Raw genomic sequence first — 21,092 nt, 5'->3', positions numbered from 1 at the left:
CTGTAGACCAAGCTAGCCATGACCTCAGAAATCTACCTGCCTCTACCTCCTGTGCTGGGATTAAAGGCATGTGCTACTGGGCTTGCATATAGCTAACATTCAATTCACAACTTCTTTCTTCAGAGAAAATTCTACAAGCCAATTTACTACTTAACTTACTAACAGCAAGGAGTTATTTTTATCTCACAAAATTTCAAATAAGAAAATAACTACAGTTCACTAGAAAACAACAACAAAAAGCCTTTATGTGTTTAGATAACATCTTACTGAATTACATTTTTCCCTGAGGTATCAATGTAGCTTAGTGATAAGAGTACCTAGGTTCAACCCATTATTGTAAAACATGCAAATGAAAATAAGCAACTCCCCTCCCTATTACTACTCATATATAGTACCTGACTTGGTTGGTTTTCTTTTTTAAAGGCAAGGTTTCACACTGTATCCCTGGATGTCCTGAACTCAAGAGATCCATCTCTCTGCCTCCCAAGTGTGGGTAGGATTAAAGGCATGCACCATCACCACCTGACTTATAAAGCCAACTTCTCTCTACTATACTTGGTAATCTATATATTTCTGTTTTGAAAATTTTATGCCAGTAAGATATTCTAAGACCCAAGCTAAATGCCTAATTTTGCTTAGTTAGGATCACTAGAGCTTATAAAAAGAAACTTTCTGAAAAGAATAGAAAGAAAACCATAAGCTATGTAAGGCTCCATATCTGTTTATATAACAGTGTATAAACTTTGCCTTATGTATTTATCTAACCTACACTTATCACAGTAAGAAATAATGATTTTATTAGCCAGTTCCCAGAAAAATTGAAGAAATATGACCTAAGGTCAACAAAGGGCTTGAGTATTAAAAAAAAAAATCAAGATATCGGCTAAGTATAAAAAGGAACTATGCCCAGATTAAATATAATTCTCACCTGGATAAGCCCAGATGTAGTTGAACTGGGTTTACGTTTATAGGCCACAAGCTTCCCCGAAGGAGAAAGCCCTGCATAAAAAGGCAGACCTTTGCCTCCATGTAATCTCTCCCTCACTGAATCCAGGGCATCTGTCTGCACAGGAGAGATATCATCCATTTTCCCCGGGGACAATGGACCATCAGGAGTCTCTGATCCAGATTTCTCAGCCATATCATCTTGGTCTTGACTTGATGGCATAGAGATTTTCACACGGGAAGAATAAACAGGAGGGGTCTTCTCACCCCGACACTTCCGCTGAGAAGCCAACTCAATGATGAAGCTGCCCACCTTAAGTGACTGTGGCATGTTGCTATTGATGTGCTGAGATAAAATGCTCAAAATCTTGTTTCGATCTTCTTCCCAGTTGCAGTCTGAGATGATCTCTATCAATTTGGTGGGACCACCAGGTGATCTCTGATGTACATAAGAGGTAGAAGAGGACTCTCCTTCATTGCAAGAGGATTTCCAAGTCTTTTCTGTTTAAAAATTAAATAGAAAAACCCTCTACAACACAGATCACAGACATTCTGTACTAAACTTTGATAAGGGTTGTAGGAAAATCCTTTTTTTTTTTTTTTTTTTTGGTTTTCCAAAACAAGTTTCTCTGAATAAAAGCCCTGGCTGTCCTGGAACTCACTATGCAGATCAAGTTGGCCTCAAACTCCCAGTGACCCATCTGCCTCTGCTCCTTGAGTGCTGGGATTAAAGGCATGCTACTGAACTTTGAAAGAAATTCAAGTTTCTCACTTGATCATTTCAGTGTTAACATTAGTGTATAAACTCAACATTCTGCAGTTTTCCAGGAAAAAAAAAACTCACAGAACTAGACACTTGTCTTCACTATCCATAGACTAAATTATCTCATAAAAAGGAAATTTCCTAAGCATTTCTCTAAAAGGCCACAAACATAAAAAATACTGCCTTGCAAAGTATGACCTATAAATAAGGTAAAGTTTCCTTAATAGAAGTTATTGTTCTGGGCTGGAGAGATGGCTCAGCAGTTAAGAGCACTAGTTGATCTTCCTGAGATCCTGAGTTCAATTCCCAGCAACCACATGGTGGCTCACAACCATCTATGTGATCTGATGATGTCTTATTCTGGCATGCAGGTGTACATGCAGATAGATCATTCATATACATGAAAGAAAAAGAGAGGAGGGAAGAGGGGAGGGAGGAAAGGGGAGGGAGAGGGGAAGGGACAGGGAGAGAAAGAAGAGGGAGGGTGTGTGTGTGTGTGTGTGTGTGTGTGTGTGTGTGTGAGAGAGAGAGAGAGAGAGAGAGAGAGAGAGAGAGAGAGAGAGAGAGAGAGAGACTGACAGTCCTGATATCCAAACAGGCCAAACACAGATCCTTGATAAGCCTGCTCTGAAACATGTACACTAAATAGTTAAAAGGTACGTTTCTGTTTACAAAACAAAAGTGACAGTGAGATAGCACTGTGACTAGGCCTGCTGATCTGAGTTCAATCCCTGGACCTGTATGATGAAATGTGAGAACACACTCCTGCAAGCTGTTCTCTGACGTGTGTGCCACGACAAGCATGTACTTGCCTCACACACATAAACAAATGTAGTTAAAAAAGAAAAAACAATTTTTAAGGCATATCCTTTGACTAGTTTCTACTACAACTCTGCTATGTCTCTAAATATGGTTGTTCCACTGTATACAGTTGATTCATGTTCTTAATGTATCCCAAATCATAGTGACATGCTGACAAGATACATATTTCATAAGACACCAAATTTCTACAGTGGAGCTTCTCAACCAATGTGCTAGAGTCGTGTCAAGGATTTAGCCTCCAGCTCATCCACAGAATGCACATGGTCGCAAGCAGCCTCCTCCACTTTCTTAAATGCAAAACAAAAACCATTTTATTTACTGCATACTATGTTATTATAAGAAGAGTGCTGCTGCTCTCTTGTTCTTTGTTCTCTTCTCTTCCCTGCTCTTTCCCTCTTCCCTGTACCTTCTCTCTACCCACCCCCCACCTCCCTCCACATGCTCATGGCCGGCCTTTCGTCTCCTCTACTCTTCTTCTCTCATTAAACCTCTCCACATGGGTGGGGGAGGCGGGTGTGGGGTGCTGCTGCGTAGGTGCTGCATACCCAAAAACAAAGAGCTAACTTTCTATTTGTTAAGGTTATAATCTCTTCATAGAAATTCTGGCAGTTGAGACTTCTAGATCATCAGTGATAGTTATTCTTCTTTTCTCTCCCTTTACAAATGCCCAATGGTGGTGGCTATGGAAAACCTAAGGTAAATTTTAATAGCTAATGATCCCCTTATCCTTGAGGCTTGAAAAGAGAAAATTTTTCAGAGATGATTCTTTTATGTTCTCTGAAATAAAATACCCAATCAACACAGGCAGACCTTCTATGGCTATTAAAGCAAATGATGAGGAAATACTTCTGCTTGTGCAGAGGTTAGAAAAAGCACAGTGTCATATTAGGGATTAGTGGTTTAAGAATTTTTGCCACTAAATAATTCATAATTACATAATAATTACTATAACTGTTAATATCTAGTTTTTATTCTGACCTTGGGATTTATCAGAATCATCCTCCAAGTCACAAATAAGCTGCTTTAAGGTCTGTTCAGAATCAAGTTCCTAAAGAGGGAAGCAATACAGAAATACTTTCATTAAAAAAAAATTTATTATCTATAGAGTGGACATAAATTAGCAAAATAATCCATAACTTCACATCTGCCCAGTTGTATTATCATATTATAAAATCCTGCCCCCCAAAGTAGATAAATAAAATATAGTTTTATTATCTTCAACATTCTTTTTTTTTTCTTTTTTTTTCTTTTTTTCAGAGCTGGGGACCGAACCCAGGGCCTTGTGCTTGCTAGGCAAGCGCTCTACCACTGAGCTAAATCCCCAACCCCTATCTTCAACATTCTTAATAATGACTGAGTTATTTAGAAAATAATTTAATTATTCATTATCAGGATTTTAGTAGTAAACACAGAAAGATAGATTACTTAAGTAAATGTGAGGAGAAATGGGTTTATTTATACATTATAGGAAACACAAAGAAGATTATGAAGATAGTAATAAAAATTTTAATACCAGCGACAGGGAACTAGAAATTAAAAGGTTATTGTGAAACAAGCAATTCACCTTTGTAGCATGGTTCTCAGGACTAGAGTAACAGGAACTCTGCTGTTGAAATGATGAGGATGGAGACAGGGGTGGAGACAGTTGTCTCTGTTCATCTTTCTTTCGTTCATACACTCGAACTCGGGCACAAGTCATCATACTTTCAAAGTACAAATAGACTGGATCTTTGTCCTCTTCTCGGATCTGTAAGTTTCAAGTAACAAAACAGACCATTTTAATGATAGAAGGAAAAACCTTATCCTTGAATCCAAAGAAAGAATTTAATTTTTGTTTCCATTACAAAAGTTGGGTTTTTGGTTTTGTTTTTGATATAGGATCTCTCTGTGTAGCCCTTGCTATCCTGGAATTCCCAATAGTAGCCAGGCTAGAACTCTTGAATTCAGAAATCTACCTCTGCCTCTGCCCCACAACTGTGTCTGACTCAAGCTCCAGGGGATCCCATAACCATATCTGAGCTCTAAGGGCACCTATATACATACACATACACAAAAATAAAGAACAAATTATAAAAAAGTTCACTTTCTATGAACTTCAAGAAAAACTTGGCTATCTTCAATTATTACTACTCACCTCCATTTTATCCATTTTATCACATTGTTAAAGTGAGAGCAAATTAACTGAGCCAGAGAGAAAAGGTCTTTCAAATACACTACCTAAATTCTTAGCAGAATATTAACAAAAGCTCTACTTGGAATCTATCACCTTTACAAATGACTTATGGAACTTACGACAACAACAAACATGCTTACCACAGGATTGGGCTTGGGAGTATATGCTCGAGTTGGTTTAATTCCTGGGGTTAGTTTGCCCTTTATGGTAGTAGAAGATGCATCCGGCTGAGGCAGCACCAGTGGTTTTATAGGTTCAATGACAGAAGGGGTTGGGATATAAACCGGCTCTGGATCTACCTCACCGTCTACTTTCACCCACAGTGGGTAATGTCGGACAGGCTGCTCAGGTTCTGCCTCACACACGGCTGAACAGAAGACAAGGTAAGATATTTAAGGTACTTTTGGCAATATGTAAGTTCAGCACAGAGCAAGGCCAAAACAATATATGCTCCCTCACAAAAGACAGTAACTTGTATCAAACAGATGCTCCCTAAAAGCCATTGATTTATTCATCTATTAATCAAATATTTGTAGAGTACCTACTCTCCAACCAAGAGGATAGCTAAGATTAAAACAAAGTGTGTGTATGTATACACAGATACATACATCTTAGTATCTTCTGCTAAGTGTATCATGCCTCATCTCTTTAGCTATGATTTCAGAACTGGGGGTGGAGGCAGACCTGCATAAAACGAACATGTGTAAAAGTCAGAGGGTAACTTTTGGGAGTAGGTTCTCTCTCCACCATGTGGATTCCAGGGATCAAACTCTGATCATCAGGCTTGACAGCAAGTTACTGGCTAAGCCATCCCACCAATCCTTAAATGTTATTTTAAACAATAATTTTTATTTCAATTTCCAACTGTCTGATGCTTTTATTACTTATGCTAATGATATATTCTGTGGTCTGACTAAATTAATTCATACTTCTAGCAGCTTGCTGTAGCTGACCTAGGATTTTTCTCTCTATAGAAAAAGTTCGTTTTACTTCTTCCTTTCCCATCTGGATACCTTACATACCTTAATACACCAGCTAGGAGGATCTTCAGTGTGTAGTTTTCTAGAAAAAGGTTGTGGCTGTTACCCAGGCTGGTCTTTAGTAACACTCCCACCTTAAGCTCCTGAGTGCTGAGACTGCAGGCCATGGCAGTACACTTGCCTGTTCAGTGCAATGTTATGCAGATGTGACTTTTTTTTTTTTAAATGATAGGGTTTCTCTGTGTAGCCCTGGCTGTCTTGTAACTTGCTGTGTAGACCACAAGCTAGCCTCAAACTCAGAGTTTGCCTGCTTCTGCCTTATGAGTTCTAGGGTTAAAGACATGAACCATAACTGCCCAGCAGAAGTAACAGTACATACATCCTAATTCTGTCTTTGGGGGAAAATGAGTAGCAGCTTGGTCTTTCATGATTACTACACATTGTAAAGTGTTTCATAGATCTCATTATTAAAAAGATAAAAGGGCTGGTTTCTAGTGTTCCCAAAATAAATTTTGCCAATTCTTTTTTTAATCTATATTTTTGAGATAGGTCTCACTACATATCTCTGGCTGTGGTGGAACTCACTATGTAGACCAGACTAATTTCAAATTCACAGAGGTCCATATGCTTATACAGGTGTGTGCCACTATGTCAAGCTGGCTTTTGTCAATTTTTTTTTTATTTTAAAAATACTTATTAAAAAAAAATAAAATAAAATAAAAAAAAAGAACACTGATGGGTGTACCAAATAAAATGGAAGATGAAAAATATTAAAAGAGAAATGTAATATTAAAAAAAAAAAATACTTATTGTGGTAGAGCACTTGCCTAGCAAGCGCAAGGCCCTGGGTTCGGTCCCCAGCTCCGAAAAAAAGAAAAAAGAAAAAATGGAAAAAAAAAGAAAAAGAAAAATAAATAAAAATAAAAATACTTATTGAGAGGATTATATGCTTAAAAGTCTATTCTGGTCATGGAAAACTATGTTAAATTGATAAATTGATATCTCTCTCTCTCTCTCTCTCTCTCTCTCTCTCTCTCTCTCTCTCTCTCTCTCTCTCTCTCTCTCTCTCTCTCTCTCCACTCTTACTGTGTAGCCTGGAGATCTACCTGCCTCTACCTCCTAAATGCCAATGTGCATTGCCATGCCATGCCTGACTGTTGATTGGTTTTCAAATGTTAATCCAAATTCAGATTCCTGGGATGCAACCCTGTCCTTGTACTCTACTCAGTCATGATACATAAGCCTTTCAATACATAGTTAGATTTATTCTGCTAAATTGTGTTTAGAATCTATACTCACAAGAGATACTGGTATATATTTTCTTGTAAGATCAATGTGTAGGTTAATCATGAGTGTAGCCTCCTAGAATGAGACAATTTTACAGGACAGTTTTACATGTGGGTGCTATTTATTATCTCTGTATGTACAGGATTTCAGAGTAAAGTAATGTAAACCTGATGGTTATTACAGGTGCTTTTACTAATTCTTTAACAAGATGAAATTATACTTTTCTGAGACAGGTTTGGGTCTCACTATGTAGCCCATATTGGCCGTGAACTCTAGATATTCAACCTTAGCCTACTGAGTGCCAGGATTACTGGCATACACAATTGTTCCCATTGGTTCTTCTACTTATGAGTTTCATGTCTCCCAATGAATTGGACTGTTGTCTTCTGAATTGTCCAGTTATCAGCATGGAATTGTTTATAACAATCTGTTGCTATCCTTTGGATGCCTATAGTTTAAGTCACCTCTGTTCCTAAAGCTTTTTTTTCCCTTAATCAGAATGAATATAAGGATCAATTATTTTAATCTTCACTACAGATTCACTACTTAAGTAAGTGTTCTGTCTCCAAGAAAATTTTAAGAGGGCTTGAGAAACAAGAATGCCAGGTTTTATCCTTTTATGTTTGATATTGCCCACAGCAAATAGCCACATGGTCTTTACACAGGCAGCCATACTTTTTGATAAACCAAAGGATAAACAGGTGACAGAGAAAGCCAAAAGATAATGTAAAGAGGTAGAAATAAAAACTCAAAAAACCATACTTTAGATATCACAATAGAAAACACATGGAGCCTTGTCAGAAAAACTATATCAACTTGGATAGTAAACTGAGATTAAGCATCTATTTGCAAAATGAAAAGGCATCCTTAGCATATATAAGATTAACTAAATTTATATTGTATCCCACAGTGTCCGAAAATGTTAGTTTTCCTCCACATGCATGGACTAATGAGTTTTTTAACTATATAAATCCTTTAAGTCTATCATAATTTCAAAAAGAAATGAGTAATAATGGTCTAGATTTCATGCAGGGAGAATAGAAAGATTTCATTTATATTTTAGCTATAACATATAAACATGTAAAAATTAAAATCGTACAAAGAAACGAGCAAAAGTAAATAAGTTTTCTACTGGAGATCCACTGTCATAGTCCCTACTGGTAACTAATTTTTGGGGGGCTGGAGAGATGGCTCAGTGGTTAAGAGCATTGACTGCTCTTCCAGAGGTCCTGAGCTCAAGTCCCAGCAACCACAGGGTGGTTCACAGCCATCTGTAATGAGATCTGATGCCCTCTTCTGGTGTCTCAGAAGACAGCTACAGTGTGTGTGTGTGTGTGTGTGTGTGTGTGTGTGTGTGTGTGTGTGTGTGTGTGTGTGTGTGTGTGTGTGTGTTTGTGTGTGTGTGTGTGTGTGTGTGTGTGTGTGTGTTTGTGTGTGTAAAATCAATCAATCTATCTTTTAAAAAAAAAAACTAATTTTTGTTTTGTCTTTTGGGACAGTTTCTCTGTATAGCCCTGATTATCTTGGAACTCACTCTATAGACCAGGCTGACTTTGAAATCAAATCCAATAATTAATTTTAACTATTTGTAATTTTAATGATGACTTAAATTTAGTCATGATTTAGTGGAAACTAAGTCACCAGGATGGAAGAAGGTGGGGATCTTAACTTTGCCCCTTCTACCTTGTCAGCTCTAATATTCTCACACAGCCATTGGGTTTATGCTACTGATTCCTGTTCTATAATCATGTTTAAGTATTCAGTCATTTGTATATAAGCCACTATATTCCAAAAACCATAAAGCCTATCAACTCATCGTCAAAGTCATGCTTATGTGATTAATCCTTATAGAACGTATACAAATAACCATTTAAAGAGGAAATGTAACTGTGCATCACTACATCTATTCCAACTGTTCAGATGGATTATCTTTACTTTTACTAATTGCTCAAGTTTTTACCACAATGCTTACTGATTCAGTTACTGAATTTCCTTGTACCAAGATCTTCGCCTTCTTAGTCTTCTTGGTTTTCATTGCCTGTGGTTTACATCTTCTACTCTTGAACATCACCTAACTTCCAAAACATGGTCTTTTTTAAAATAAATCTAATACATTTAAAAATATATTTGTATCAATAACTTGTAATTTCTACTTTAAAGATATTATTTTCTAGTCTAGCAATGTAACTGATATCCAGAGATGTTTTCCTACCTTGTTGGTAAAGTCTACTTTCTATTAGATGGCATTTTATGCTTTTCTTTGGTGGAGAGGCAACTGAGACAGAGTAACTAGCTCTATTAACTAGGCTAGACTTGAACTCAGCCATCCTACCTCAGCATCTTAAATGCTGAGGTTACTGGGAGCCAGCATGTTTGGGGAGATGTACAGTGAATACACAACACAGGGCTCAGGAGACGACTCATAAGCGCTGCCATTCAAGCATTTAAGACCAGAGTTTGAGTCCTTAGAGCCTAGAGAAGTTGAGACTGGGAATCCCTGGGACCAGCTGCTAAACTCAACAAGAGACCCTGCCTCCACAAATAAACCAAACCTGGGTTCAGATCCCAGCACCCACATGATGTTTCAATCATTTGTAACTCTAGTTCAAGAGGATCCAATGTCTCTTCTGACCTCTGAGAGCTCCTGCATACAGATGGCATAAACATTCAGGCGCACACACACACACGCACGCACACACACATTTAAAAAAAAACATTTTAGAGGGGATTAAAGATTTAGTTCGTAGACCACCAACCAAGGAGTGTAGAGGGAGGGATCCAAGGCCCCAAATACATATGTAGCAGAGGATGGCCTTGCCTGACAGCAATAGGAGGAGAGGTCCTTGGTCCTGTGGAGGTTTGATGCCCCAGCGTAAGGGGATGCTGAAGCAGTGGAGCAGGAGAGGGTGGGTGGGTGGGCACACTCATAGAGGCAAAGGGGAGAGGGTTTGTGGAGGACGTAACTGGGAAGTGGGATATCATTTATTTGAGATGTAAATGAATGAAATGATTAATTTAAAAAAAGAAAAAAGGAAAAAAGATTTAATTCAACTGTAGAGTGCTTTAGCTAGCAAGCAGAGTCTTGGTCCTTAGTGCTAAGAAAATGGACAAACAGCCCACCCACCCATCCCCCCCACACACCCTAGAGATTTGTTGGCCAACCAGTCTACTACATTAGTGAGCTCCAGTTTCAGTGAAATACTCTCAGCACATCAGGAACTTGCCATCAAACCTGACAGCATAAGTTCAATCCCCAGGACCCACATGGTAAAGAGAGAGAACCGACTTCTTCAGGTTGTTCTCTGATCTCTACATTCACACACATATAAAATAAGTTAAGTGTAATGTTAAAACTTATTTCAATCAAGTGGAAATCAACTAAGAAAAATACATGACTTCAACTGGCCCCTCTACATATATTCACAGAAACAAGTACATACACATATAAAAAGTAAACTTTTACCAAAAAAAAAAAAAGTCAAGTTTTAAGTCAACTAATACTCACTGTATTCAAGCTTCTTTCTCTTCTTTTTCTCCTTCAATTGTTCCTCATCTTCTCTGACTCCTCCTCCTCCTTCCCTTCCTCCTTCTCCCAGTGTGTCATAAAATAATGGATCCCGATTAGCAGCCTTCTTATGTAAATGCTTTGTTTTAGATCCCCCTTTAACCAACACAACTTTTCTTTTCAAACAAGTGCAACCAAACATGCAGTCTGGTCGGCGGCAGTGAGCAGGTTGGCGCTTCTCTAAAGCTAGGCTGGAGCATACACAACCCAGGCGGCAGAAGTCATTGTTGCATGGAGGAGCTCGTTTCCTTATGATTGTGTGGATAGGTTTAGTTTTGAGAGATGCCTAAAGTTAAAGAAGAACATTAAAATTTACTAAATCATTCCAATACTACCACCAACTTAAGAGTCACATACAGATCTACCTTCTGATTATAAGCACTAATAACACAAGACTAACAGAGAGTCAAAGGTCAGACAACACATATAATTAGGGCTCTGAATAAACAAGTTGCCATTCTAATGCATTAGCAAAGGAGACTTCTCATTAACTGACATCAAAAATACCAAATACAGATTATTTACTCAACAGAAACCACATATAATGTTCTTCTGCAGGAACTGAGAAGTCTAAGGTGCATAGGTCAAACAACGTTTCATATGGTTTTCCTGGAGCACAAGCAAGCTCATATTGCTTAGAGTAGAACAGCCTAGCAATAACTCTCCAAGAGCATATATGGTCTGCAAAATACAAAATTATTACTACTATTTATACAAAATGCCCTAGTAAACAATAAAAATTAAAAAAATCATACATGCTTGACTCTTTATAATGACTAGAAAATACAGGACACGGGCTAGCGAGTTGACTCAGTGGATAAAGTGCTGACACTTAAGCATTTAAGACAGAGTATGGATCCCTAGAACTTACATAAAAGCTTGGGCAGGCAAGACAGCCACATAGGATCCCTAGGATCCCAGTACTTTGGGGGCAGAGATGAGGGATCCCTGGGGTCAGCTGGCTAGCTAAACTAGCTTGATCCTGCTTCCACAGATTACAGAGAGGGGCATGTGACATATGAACTTTTACCTACAAACACATATGCATGCACAGATGTATATACAACTGTACACGTGTATGTATGATAATGCATAGAAACACACTATACATGCACATACCACATAAACACAATTACAGGAAAGCATTTACTACCAACATCTCATGATATTCAGCTCTAGAATTCAGTATAGAATTTTATTTTATTTTTACTTATTGTGTGTATATGATATATGAGGGTGCACGTGCCACAGCACAGAAGGCAGTCAGAAGACAAGATTATGCATTATGCATTGTTTCTGGGAATTAAACTCAAGTCACAAGGTTTATACACAAAGCAAGTTTACGCGCAAAGCCAGCTTGCTAGCTCCAGAATTTTCCCCCCTTCAGTATTTATTTATTTGTGGCACATGTACAGTATAGGCATGTACAAATGTAGAACTATGCTACCCCATGGATATATATGTGAAGTCTAGTGATCAGAGTCAGGCACCTGTATGACTTTCCATCTTTTTTTGTCTCACGATGTAGCTTGGCTACCCTGGCGTTCACTATGTAGATCAGGATGGCCCCAAACAGGCTCTGTCTCCTGAGTACTGGGATTAAAGACATATGCCAAGCCAAGTGTTGTATCCCACACCCTTAATCCCAGCACTTGAGAGAAGAGGCAGGCAGATGTCTCTGAATTCAAGGAGAACAAGTTCTATAGTACAAGTTCCAGGACAACAACATAGTGAGACTGTCACCGTCACCACCACCACCACCACAACAACGAAACTAAAGGCATATACTACCATGCCTAGCTTACCTTGTTTTTTGATATAGTCTCTCATCGAACCTGAACCTCAACATTTGGGATAGACTGGCTAGCCAATAAGATCCACCTATCTCTGTCCCCAACTCCCAAGTGTTTGAGTTACAAGCAGCCACACCTGGTTTGTGTGCAGTGCTAGGAATTTAAACTCCTCATACTTAGACAGCAAGCAGTTCAGTACAGAATCAATCTTTCTGTCTGTCTTTCTCCCTTCCTCCTTCCCGCCCTCTACTGGCAGAAGAGAGCTAGACTCAAAAGATTAGCTCATAGAGAATAAGTGAAGACATCCCCTGAAGATATCCCCTTAATTGTTACCTAGGTAATTAAAATGCTAAACCCTAACTTATCTGCTTCCTAAAGTACCAATGTCTAATTTTTAGCTAAGTACCAATGTTGACAGAAAATAGCAAATACTTACTTGAGCAGTAAGCAGAGTTGTCAAGGAGACATCTGCTCGCTCTTCAGTAATATAGGTCCTGGGTTTTCCTTCCCAGAGTGCACAGTCTTCCAGGTCCATAAGCTTTACTTGAGATTTAGACAAGCCTGGAGGGCGAGTTCCCTGCTGCTGAATGTGCTGCTGCTGGGCCTGCCGCAAACTAATCTGCTTTGGAAATGCACTTTCATCTATAGATGGCACAACCAAGTTAGTCACCTGATTATCTGAAGCCGAACTTAAGGAATTCTTGGTAATTTTATCTCCTGGGCTTACATGAGAGTTTTTCTGCTTTGGTGAAACAGGGTATGGTAAAATAGACTTATAAGATGATTTAGTTCGGCCACTGACTGTTGTCTGTTTGTTCTGAGCCTTTGTTTTTCGAGAAGCAGTGGTTACAGAATGAGGCTTCACGGAGTGAGAGGTAGAAGGGGAAATGGTAGATTGCTTCTTTAGTACACTATCAAGAGTTCGAACATAGCTGGTACTCTTGGTGGGTAACTGGTACACTACTGGAGATGTGGGAGCCGTGGGAGCATTTGAAGAGAAACCCATGCTTGTTTCCATCAATTTGCCTTCATTTTCCAAGTACTCATCTAGCTTATCACTACAGAAAGCAGAACGGTTTTTCAGTGAAGTCTCTGAATTTCCACCTAGAAAGGAGATACAAGACATTTAAACCTTCAAGGGTCTCAGCTCTCTAAGAACTTTCTACAGGGTTAGGAGTACTGAGCTATATGCTATTGAAACTTCTGTAAACTGTTCCTACTCAAGAAAGAAGAAAAAACAGAAAACCAAGCAAAATAAAACAATGTCTCAGATACAAGTCATCAAACCTTTTCACTTAACTACAGTAATCAGTGAGGAGTAAAAACATAACAGCAAGAGAAAAAAGGAAAAAAAAAAATCAACAGAATGCCAAGGAATTATTTAAGAGTCCCTAGAGTCTGAAAAATGATGGAAGGAAAGAAAGTAGGCCATAAAAAAGAGAGCATAACCTTTAAGGGTTTTTATTTATTTGGTTTTGTTTTATTTTGAAACATGTTCTCACTAAGTAGCCCTGGATGCCTTGAATCTGGCTATATAGGAACTAGGCCAGGCTTCTTACAATCCTCCTTTATTTGACTGTTTGCCTCCCAAGTGACTGAACTACAATGGTATATCACCATACTTAGCAACATCCTATTTTTAGGAAAGAAAAGTATCAGTAAAGATTTAAATATATTGTTGTAAGACTATATACAAACTCAAAGGTAAAGATGACTTCATTTGGACAAATGATAAACTAAGTTGGTTAGGGTAGGAGCAAACAAATCCAGTGAGAAAGGAAAAGCAGGCAAACAGTTCATACTGCCAATCAAAAGCTTTGGGTTACAAGTTTATTGTGAGGCACCAGACTATCAGAACTATTAGACAGCTCTGAAGGTATATAGTCCTGAAATGATGCTTTTTGTAACTAAGTACAAGGATTATTTAGGAGTGGAACTCCAGGGTGTGGCTAGGGAGAAAACAAACACCAGCAAGACACTGTTTTTAGTTCAGTTTAGAGAGATGAAAAGGGTAAGTGGTTCTATGAGAGTGACTTGATTTGAAAGAGGGTCTCAGCTTACTATGTAACTCTGGCTGGCCTGGAACTTGCCATGTACTCAGAATGGACTAAAACTCACAGAAATATACCTGCCTCTGCCTCCCAAGTGTTGGGATTAAAGGCAAGTGCTTCTACCCCAGGCCAAGACCACATTTTTCAAAACATACATAGAATTTAAAAGTAAAACAAACACTAATGCCCAGCCAGGCTTGCTGGCATATGCTTGTAACTCCAACACTTTGGGAGGCTGAGCAGAAGGACTGGAAGCTCAAGTCCAGCATTCTACACTCATTGAGACTGCATTTTAAAACAGAAAAGAAGCTGGGCTTAAGCTGAGTAGGAAAGTACTGGAGAAGCTGTTTGAACTTTCTGAATCTGTGATACTAAAAAAAAAAAAAAAAAAACCAACAATCAAAGCATCTGGTTACCTTCATTCCTAGATGCAGAAGCATTATGAAATTTTCCTCTCCATCCCTTAATCTTAGTAAAGTCATTAGTCTTCCCTGTCCTAGAAACAAAAGGAAATCCAGCATCTATAAAAGAAAAAGCAAAAGAAATGACCAAAGTTCTAGCCAGCCAATATGTCTCTTTCTCTATTATGAATATATCTATGTATTAATTCTATGCCAAGAAATGAAAGATTCACTCTAAAATATCCTAAACTGGAAAATAAAAGTAATGTTTCAAATTTACACTACAAATAACCTAAACATTAAAGAAGAAAAACAATGTTCACTTATACAAATGCTACCTACATACTTACCAGGTGAGGCAGGGTTGGTTCCTGTAACATTCCATAGGGGAAAGCTGGTGGCTGGCGCCAAAGGCAGTTGTACTCCCAAGTATTTAAGATCAATGCTCATTGTTGGATCCACTGAATTCAGTTTTAAGCCCACTATGAGAAAAAAGGACCACAGCCCATATTATTTCCCTTCTTTCTTTAAAAAAAAGAAAAGACAAGAAAAAGAAAAAACTTAAGAGTTATTAAAGAAATGGTAAAAAGCAAAAATTATTCAGTAAACACTAGCAGCTTCACTTAAATCCTTATGCTATGGTATTACATATTGCCTACCTCTGAATGAGGACAAAATACAAAAGCTGCATGGAAATAAATTCTGTCAATAAGCTAAGCTAAGGGGAAATAGGAGCAAAACTGCTCTGAAGCAAACAATGACGAGAAAAGCATGTCTTGCCAACTGCTTCATCAAAATCTTGATAACAGCCTTGTGAGACCCTAACACAATTAAGAACACAATTAAGTCATGCTGAGACTATAAATACATAGAAAATATAATAAGTTTTAGGGGTTGGGGATTTAGCTCAGTGGTAGAGCGCTTGCCTAGCAAGCTCAAGGCCCTGGGTCCGGTCCCCAGCTCCGAAAAAAAAGAACAAAAAAAAAAAAAGTTTTAGGTTACCAAATTTGTAGTAATTCCTTAAGCAGCATAAATAAATAAAGCAAAATCCAAATTTTTTTTTTTTTTTTTTTTTTTGGAGCTGGGGACCGAACCCAGGGCCTTGCGCTTCCTAGGTAAGCGCTCTACCACTGAGCTAAATCCCCAGCCCCCAAAATTTTTATTATTTAGCCCAAGGTTCAGAGGGCTTCTAGGGTCTCTAATAAAAATTTGCCACAGATGGGAGTTTCTAACCTGATTATAGTCACTAATTGTCCAGTTATTATCAATGAACCTAAAATGAAAATTACTTATAAATTAAGAGACAACATTTTGGGAAAATATTTCACTAAATTAAAAAAAAAATTCCAAAGAGAGTTTAAAAGTTATACACAGCAATACTTTAATGAATAAGTTACCACTAAAAACAAAAAAGGTCATATATTAAAGCAGGCATGAAAGCACTGGAGAAATCAAGAGATCTTTCACTGAACCTAGAACATCCCAATTTGACTAAACTCACTGGACAGCAAGAACCAGGGATCCTGTCTCTTTTTTTTCAAGCACTGAGACTGCAGTTATGTACTGCCATACCTGGCATTTTTATGTATGTGCTGATATTCACACTTCATAGCAAGCACACTTCTATTAAGCCATCTCTTCAGCCCCAAGAAAAGTGTATGTGTGTGTGTGTATCCTTAAATATGTTATTTAAGAAATAAAAGTAGTGCCCAACTCCCAAAGGAAAAAAATCTCATAAATGTAGCCATTGTTTTAAAAGGTGTGAAATATTCCCACTTTGAAGAGAAAATACTTTTTACTGATACATATTCTTTGTATACAAACTACTAGAATAAAGACCTAGATGTGTTTTTAAAACTGAAAAGAACTTTAGAAGTGGAAAAAATAATAAACTGCTAATTGACAGGTACTGAAATGAAATCAAGGATGAAAGTGAAAGAGAAAATAAAGGGAGAAATAAGCAAAAAGAGCTAGAAAAGAGGGGCTGGGGATTTAGCTCAGTGGTAGAGCGCTTACCTAGGAAGCGCAAGGCCCTGGGTTCGGTCCCCAGCTCCGAAAAAAAAAAAAAAAAAGAACCAAAAAAAAAAAAAAAAAAAAAAAAAGAGCTAGAAAAGAAAAGGGGAAGACAAAAATGGACAAAAGACAAATTGGCTTGTCCACATATTGAATCTAGTACCTTCTTGAAGAGCAGGATGTATCACCTGCTTATGCCTCAAAGACTTCAAATCTTCTATTAATTCTTTTTCCAACTGGGAAATTCTTGTTCTGGAACCTACTCACAAAACAATGATGAAATAAAATATGTACATCAGAGAGAATAAATATTCCATACGCCACTACTACAGTCCCAACAGCAAATACTGTTATGTAATACCTGAATCATTTGTGGTTGTAGTCTGAACACTAGAAGGTTCTTCTGTTGTCCCATCAACTGCATGGATATCAAGAGCCTCCTATACATTAAAAATAAAACCCAGTTATGTTGCTTCTACAATTTTTTAAAAGAAATTAAATTTTTTTAAAAAAAGATGACAATGACAAGTGGCTGGCAGGGGTGTTCAGTAGCTACAGTGCATGCTATGTAATCACAAGAAGCTGTTTTGACCCCAGTATCTATGTAATAGCTGGATATGGTATCACTTTTCTGTAACTCCTGGTGGTGTTTAGGATGAAGGAGAGACTCTCTGAAGCCCATTGGTTAGCTTAACCAATCAGTGAGCTCCAGGTTCAGTGAAGATACTCTGTCTCAAAGAACAAGACTGAAGAGAACAAAGAAGAAGGTGCCTACCTCTGGCCTCTGCACACACTCACACTGGTATACAAACTGACACCCAAGTATATGCATATATCCACCAATTACACAAAGAATATTTTAAAATTAATAATAAAGGACTAAGTGTGTGAAATACCATGTTTTAGCAATTGTTCCAAACTCAAAGAACAGGAGTAAATGTCCTCATAATTTCTGGGGTTTCTTGTCTTTTTGTTTTGTTGGTACTGCTTCATGTTACCCAAGGTGGCCTCAAACTCATTAAGAAGCTGGGAGTGGCAGTCATTTCCTGATCATGCAGCCTCTCTACCTCCTAAATACTACAATTGCAGGCACGCATCACCACATCCAATATAATGTACATTATTTTCTGCAGTATTAGCAATTACTTTAATCATCAGAGTCTAAATAAGAAAGGTAGTCTAGTGGTAGAACACTTGCCTTAATATTATTACATAAGGCCCTGGGTTTGATCTCCAATGCTGTTCTCCCCATTCAGGGTGGAAATAGGAGGGTCAGAGAAGATGAAGAGGAGAAAAAAGAGAAGGAAGAGGAGAAAGAAATATCACCACCATCAGGCAAACCAGTCATGGTGGCACACACCTGTTATCTCAGCACGTGGCAGCTGAGGCAAGAGAATTCTAAGTTCAAGGCCATCCTGGGCATATAATGAGAGTATATCAAAAGACAAACACCCTAAACATGAATATAATCTTATACTCAACCAACATTAAATTGTATTTACATACAATCTGCATGCTTATGTCTCAGAGCCTACATAAAGCAGCTTTCTCAGTAGCAGAGAAGGAAAAAGACCAGGTAGAAAAAGACACATCTAATATCTACAGTCAACTTAGAAAAGATTCTTTTAAAAAAAATCTGCATGAAAAGTAATATGCATGTAGAGTCAGAAGGGCAAAAACCAAAACGATCTATGGGTAAGGATGCTAGGTGGCATATGCCTTTAGCCCAGCTTTCAAAAGAAACAGCAGATGGATCCTGAGTTCAAAGCTAGTTTAATCTACAGAGCACATATACTAGGGCTATGTAAAGAGACCTTATCTCAAAAATATGCTAGTATATTGGTTCTCCAATACTCTACTATTACTTATTACTAACTAACTAGTATTGGAGAAATGAAGTTATCTCAGAAAAAAAAAATCGGTGAACTTTTCGTGTATTGTTAAGCTTTGGAGACTGCAACAATGAAAATTTCAAGTTCAATTTGCCAACACTGATGCTGTAGCTCACAAGTGACTACAACTCTAGTAGCTCCATGGCAACCTGACACCTCTGGCCTCCACAGGCACCTGCATTCACATACAGACACACATAAATCTTTTTTAATCAGATAAATATATTGAACAAATTATAGAGTGAGATCTACATAAAGGTACATTTTTAAAGTCTATTTCAAAGCAAGTATCTTAAGAGGAGATTATTATTAACTAAACCAAATGTTAACACTCATTCCATGTCCCCAAACACACTCACAAATAGATACATTAATAAAAGTAGATCCTAAATTTTAATCCAACTTTCAATTCAAAACTGATAACAGACTTTAAAAAGAAAGCTGGTCATTACAATCATACCTTTGACTCAAAGGAAACAAAGAGCACACCATCCACATCTTCTAGATCAGGCTTCACATCAGGGAAGGTATTTCCAGGGCCTACAGGAATATTCTTTGAAGCGGTTAAAGATTTCCCTGTGTTTTTAGGTGGTCGTCCTGCCTTAGAGAGTCTCAACTTTCTCGGCCTTCCTCTTTTCCCAGGAGTATTTGGAGAGGCACTCTGACTAGCATTCACAGTCTTTGAAGGTATTGCCATTTTAAGCATCGTTGTTCGCTTTTTGCCTAAGTCCTCTTTTCCTGAAAATGAGTCTTCAGTTGATCCTTTTGAACTGTCATGTGTTTTTTCCGTGCTACTGCTGTCAAATATGTCAGGGTATTTCCAATGAGGCTCTTTAAGTAAAGTATACTTTTGTACCATTCTGAGATCTGATGAATGTTTTCTGAGACTATTTTCTGAATCCTTGCTTAAGCAAAAGCCAGTCTCATCAGAATTTTCAATATACGCAGGCAAATATTCTAATTCTGCCAACATAGATTTATCTTTTCGAGATGTGGAGAGCATATTATCAGGCAATTCAGAAATTTTTACTGTGCTTTTAGTGACTGCACAGGGCTCCAGGTAAACTACTGGCATTTTCCCAGCATCTAATTTAAACATTTTAGCTTTTGCAACACCTGGGCTATTTGGTAGCCATTTATAAGATGAATGGTCAGCTTCCAAGTTATCAACTTTATTATGCCTCTTTAGTTGTTTCTCTAGTATAGGGTCGTCATCGCTGTTTGAGTATACATCTGTTTCCTCATCTGTCTCTTCTTGTTTCACCGTAATCCCTTCTGGGCATTCACCAAGTTCATAGTCATAATCATCTAGAGGCTCCTCTTTAATGACAACATTAAAGTTTCCATTCGGGTTTAATGGTGAGGAAATCTGGGAATTTTCTTCAAAACTGCTCACATGACTAGAGAGGTAGAAGAAGATAAAAAGTACAGAACTATCCATAAACAAGACTCAAGGAAAAACAATTCTTAAAACCAATTAATCCATCAGATTTCATGAGTCATTACTTAAAAATCCTCTGTAACTTAAAGTGCTCAAAAGTAAATTATCAACATCACACCTTTATCAATTTTTCACACAAAAAATACAATTCAAGAGCAAAGTTTCAGGGCTGGGAATGTAGTTCAACTGGTAGAATGCTTGCCTAGAACACAAAAGTCCTAATTTCAATCCCATCACTACATAAACTAACCCTGCTTATATAAATAAAACATGGAAAAAGAATATAGCTTACCCTTATCATTAAATCAAAATACAGAGGACCTTATACAATCTGTTTGCCTTTAGATACTGATCACATATACAGAACTCCATACTAAAAAAGTCAGCTAAAATCAACCAAATATCAAACTCTTAAAAATTCATGCATCGGGGCTGGGGATTTAGCTCAGTGGTAGAGCGCTTACCTAGGAAGCGCAAGGCCCTGGGTTCGATCCCCAGCTCCGAAAAAAAGAACCAAAAAAAAAAAAAAAAAAAATTCATGCATCATCAAATGCCAACAAGAGGGAAATGACGTCTATTACAGCTGAGCAGTGGTGGTGCACGCCTTTAGTCCCAGCTCAGAGAGGTAGGTTTCAGAGTTCAAGGCCAACCTGATCTACAGAGTTCCAGGTCAGCTAGGGCTACACAGAAAAAAACCCTGTTTCTAGAAACCAAAATAAACAAGCAATCTATCATAACTAGGAATTACAATAAATTAATGTGCTTTAAACCGCTAGTCCATTTCTGTATGTCAGATAAAATACCTAATACAAAACTTAACATCTTAACCAATTCATTATAGTAGCCTTCTTAGCATATTCACATTACTACCAAAACATTTTTAATTTTTCAAATTAAAAAAGTCACTTTCAAGGAATAAAGTATGTGACTCCGTAGCAGAATGCCTGCCCATTAAGTGTTAAGTCC

At 37.8% G+C, this 21,092-nt stretch overlaps 1 protein-coding gene across 17 annotated transcripts in view; it reads right to left on the bottom strand.

The window, feature by feature from the left end:
* The window catches only part of Mga (MAX dimerization protein MGA), a 96,137-nt gene that overhangs the window by 29,048 nt on the left and 45,997 nt on the right, over positions 1–21,092 (bottom strand). For 13 of the 17 annotated variants that reach the window (XM_008762120.4, XM_063284962.1, XM_006234799.5 and 10 more), the window contains exons 3-13: positions 19,146–20,085; positions 17,155–17,233; positions 16,957–17,052; positions 15,131–15,262; positions 14,796–14,900; positions 12,765–13,432; positions 10,476–10,821; positions 4,844–5,070; positions 4,095–4,277; positions 3,509–3,578; positions 929–1,446 (exon numbers count right to left, since the gene is read on the bottom strand). In XM_008762120.4, the coding sequence (XP_008760342.1) occupies positions 929–1,446; positions 3,509–3,578; positions 4,095–4,277; positions 4,844–5,070; positions 10,476–10,821; positions 12,765–13,432; positions 14,796–14,900; positions 15,131–15,262; positions 16,957–17,052; positions 17,155–17,233; positions 19,146–20,085 (3,364 nt within the window). Of the gene's footprint in view, positions 1–928; positions 1,447–3,508; positions 3,579–4,094; positions 4,278–4,843; positions 5,071–10,475; positions 10,822–12,764; positions 13,433–14,795; positions 14,901–15,130; positions 15,263–16,956; positions 17,053–17,154; positions 17,234–19,145; positions 20,086–21,092 lie in introns of those variants that run through there. The other 4 variants (XM_039106505.2, XM_039106506.2, XM_063284967.1 and 1 more) reach the window with 2 other exon arrangements.

This window comes from Rattus norvegicus, chromosome 3 (assembly GCF_036323735.1).
Source record: "Rattus norvegicus strain BN/NHsdMcwi chromosome 3, GRCr8, whole genome shotgun sequence".
NCBI classification, from domain to species: domain Eukaryota; kingdom Metazoa; phylum Chordata; class Mammalia; order Rodentia; family Muridae; genus Rattus; species Rattus norvegicus.
This window is presented reverse-complemented; position numbering and strand designations above follow the sequence as displayed.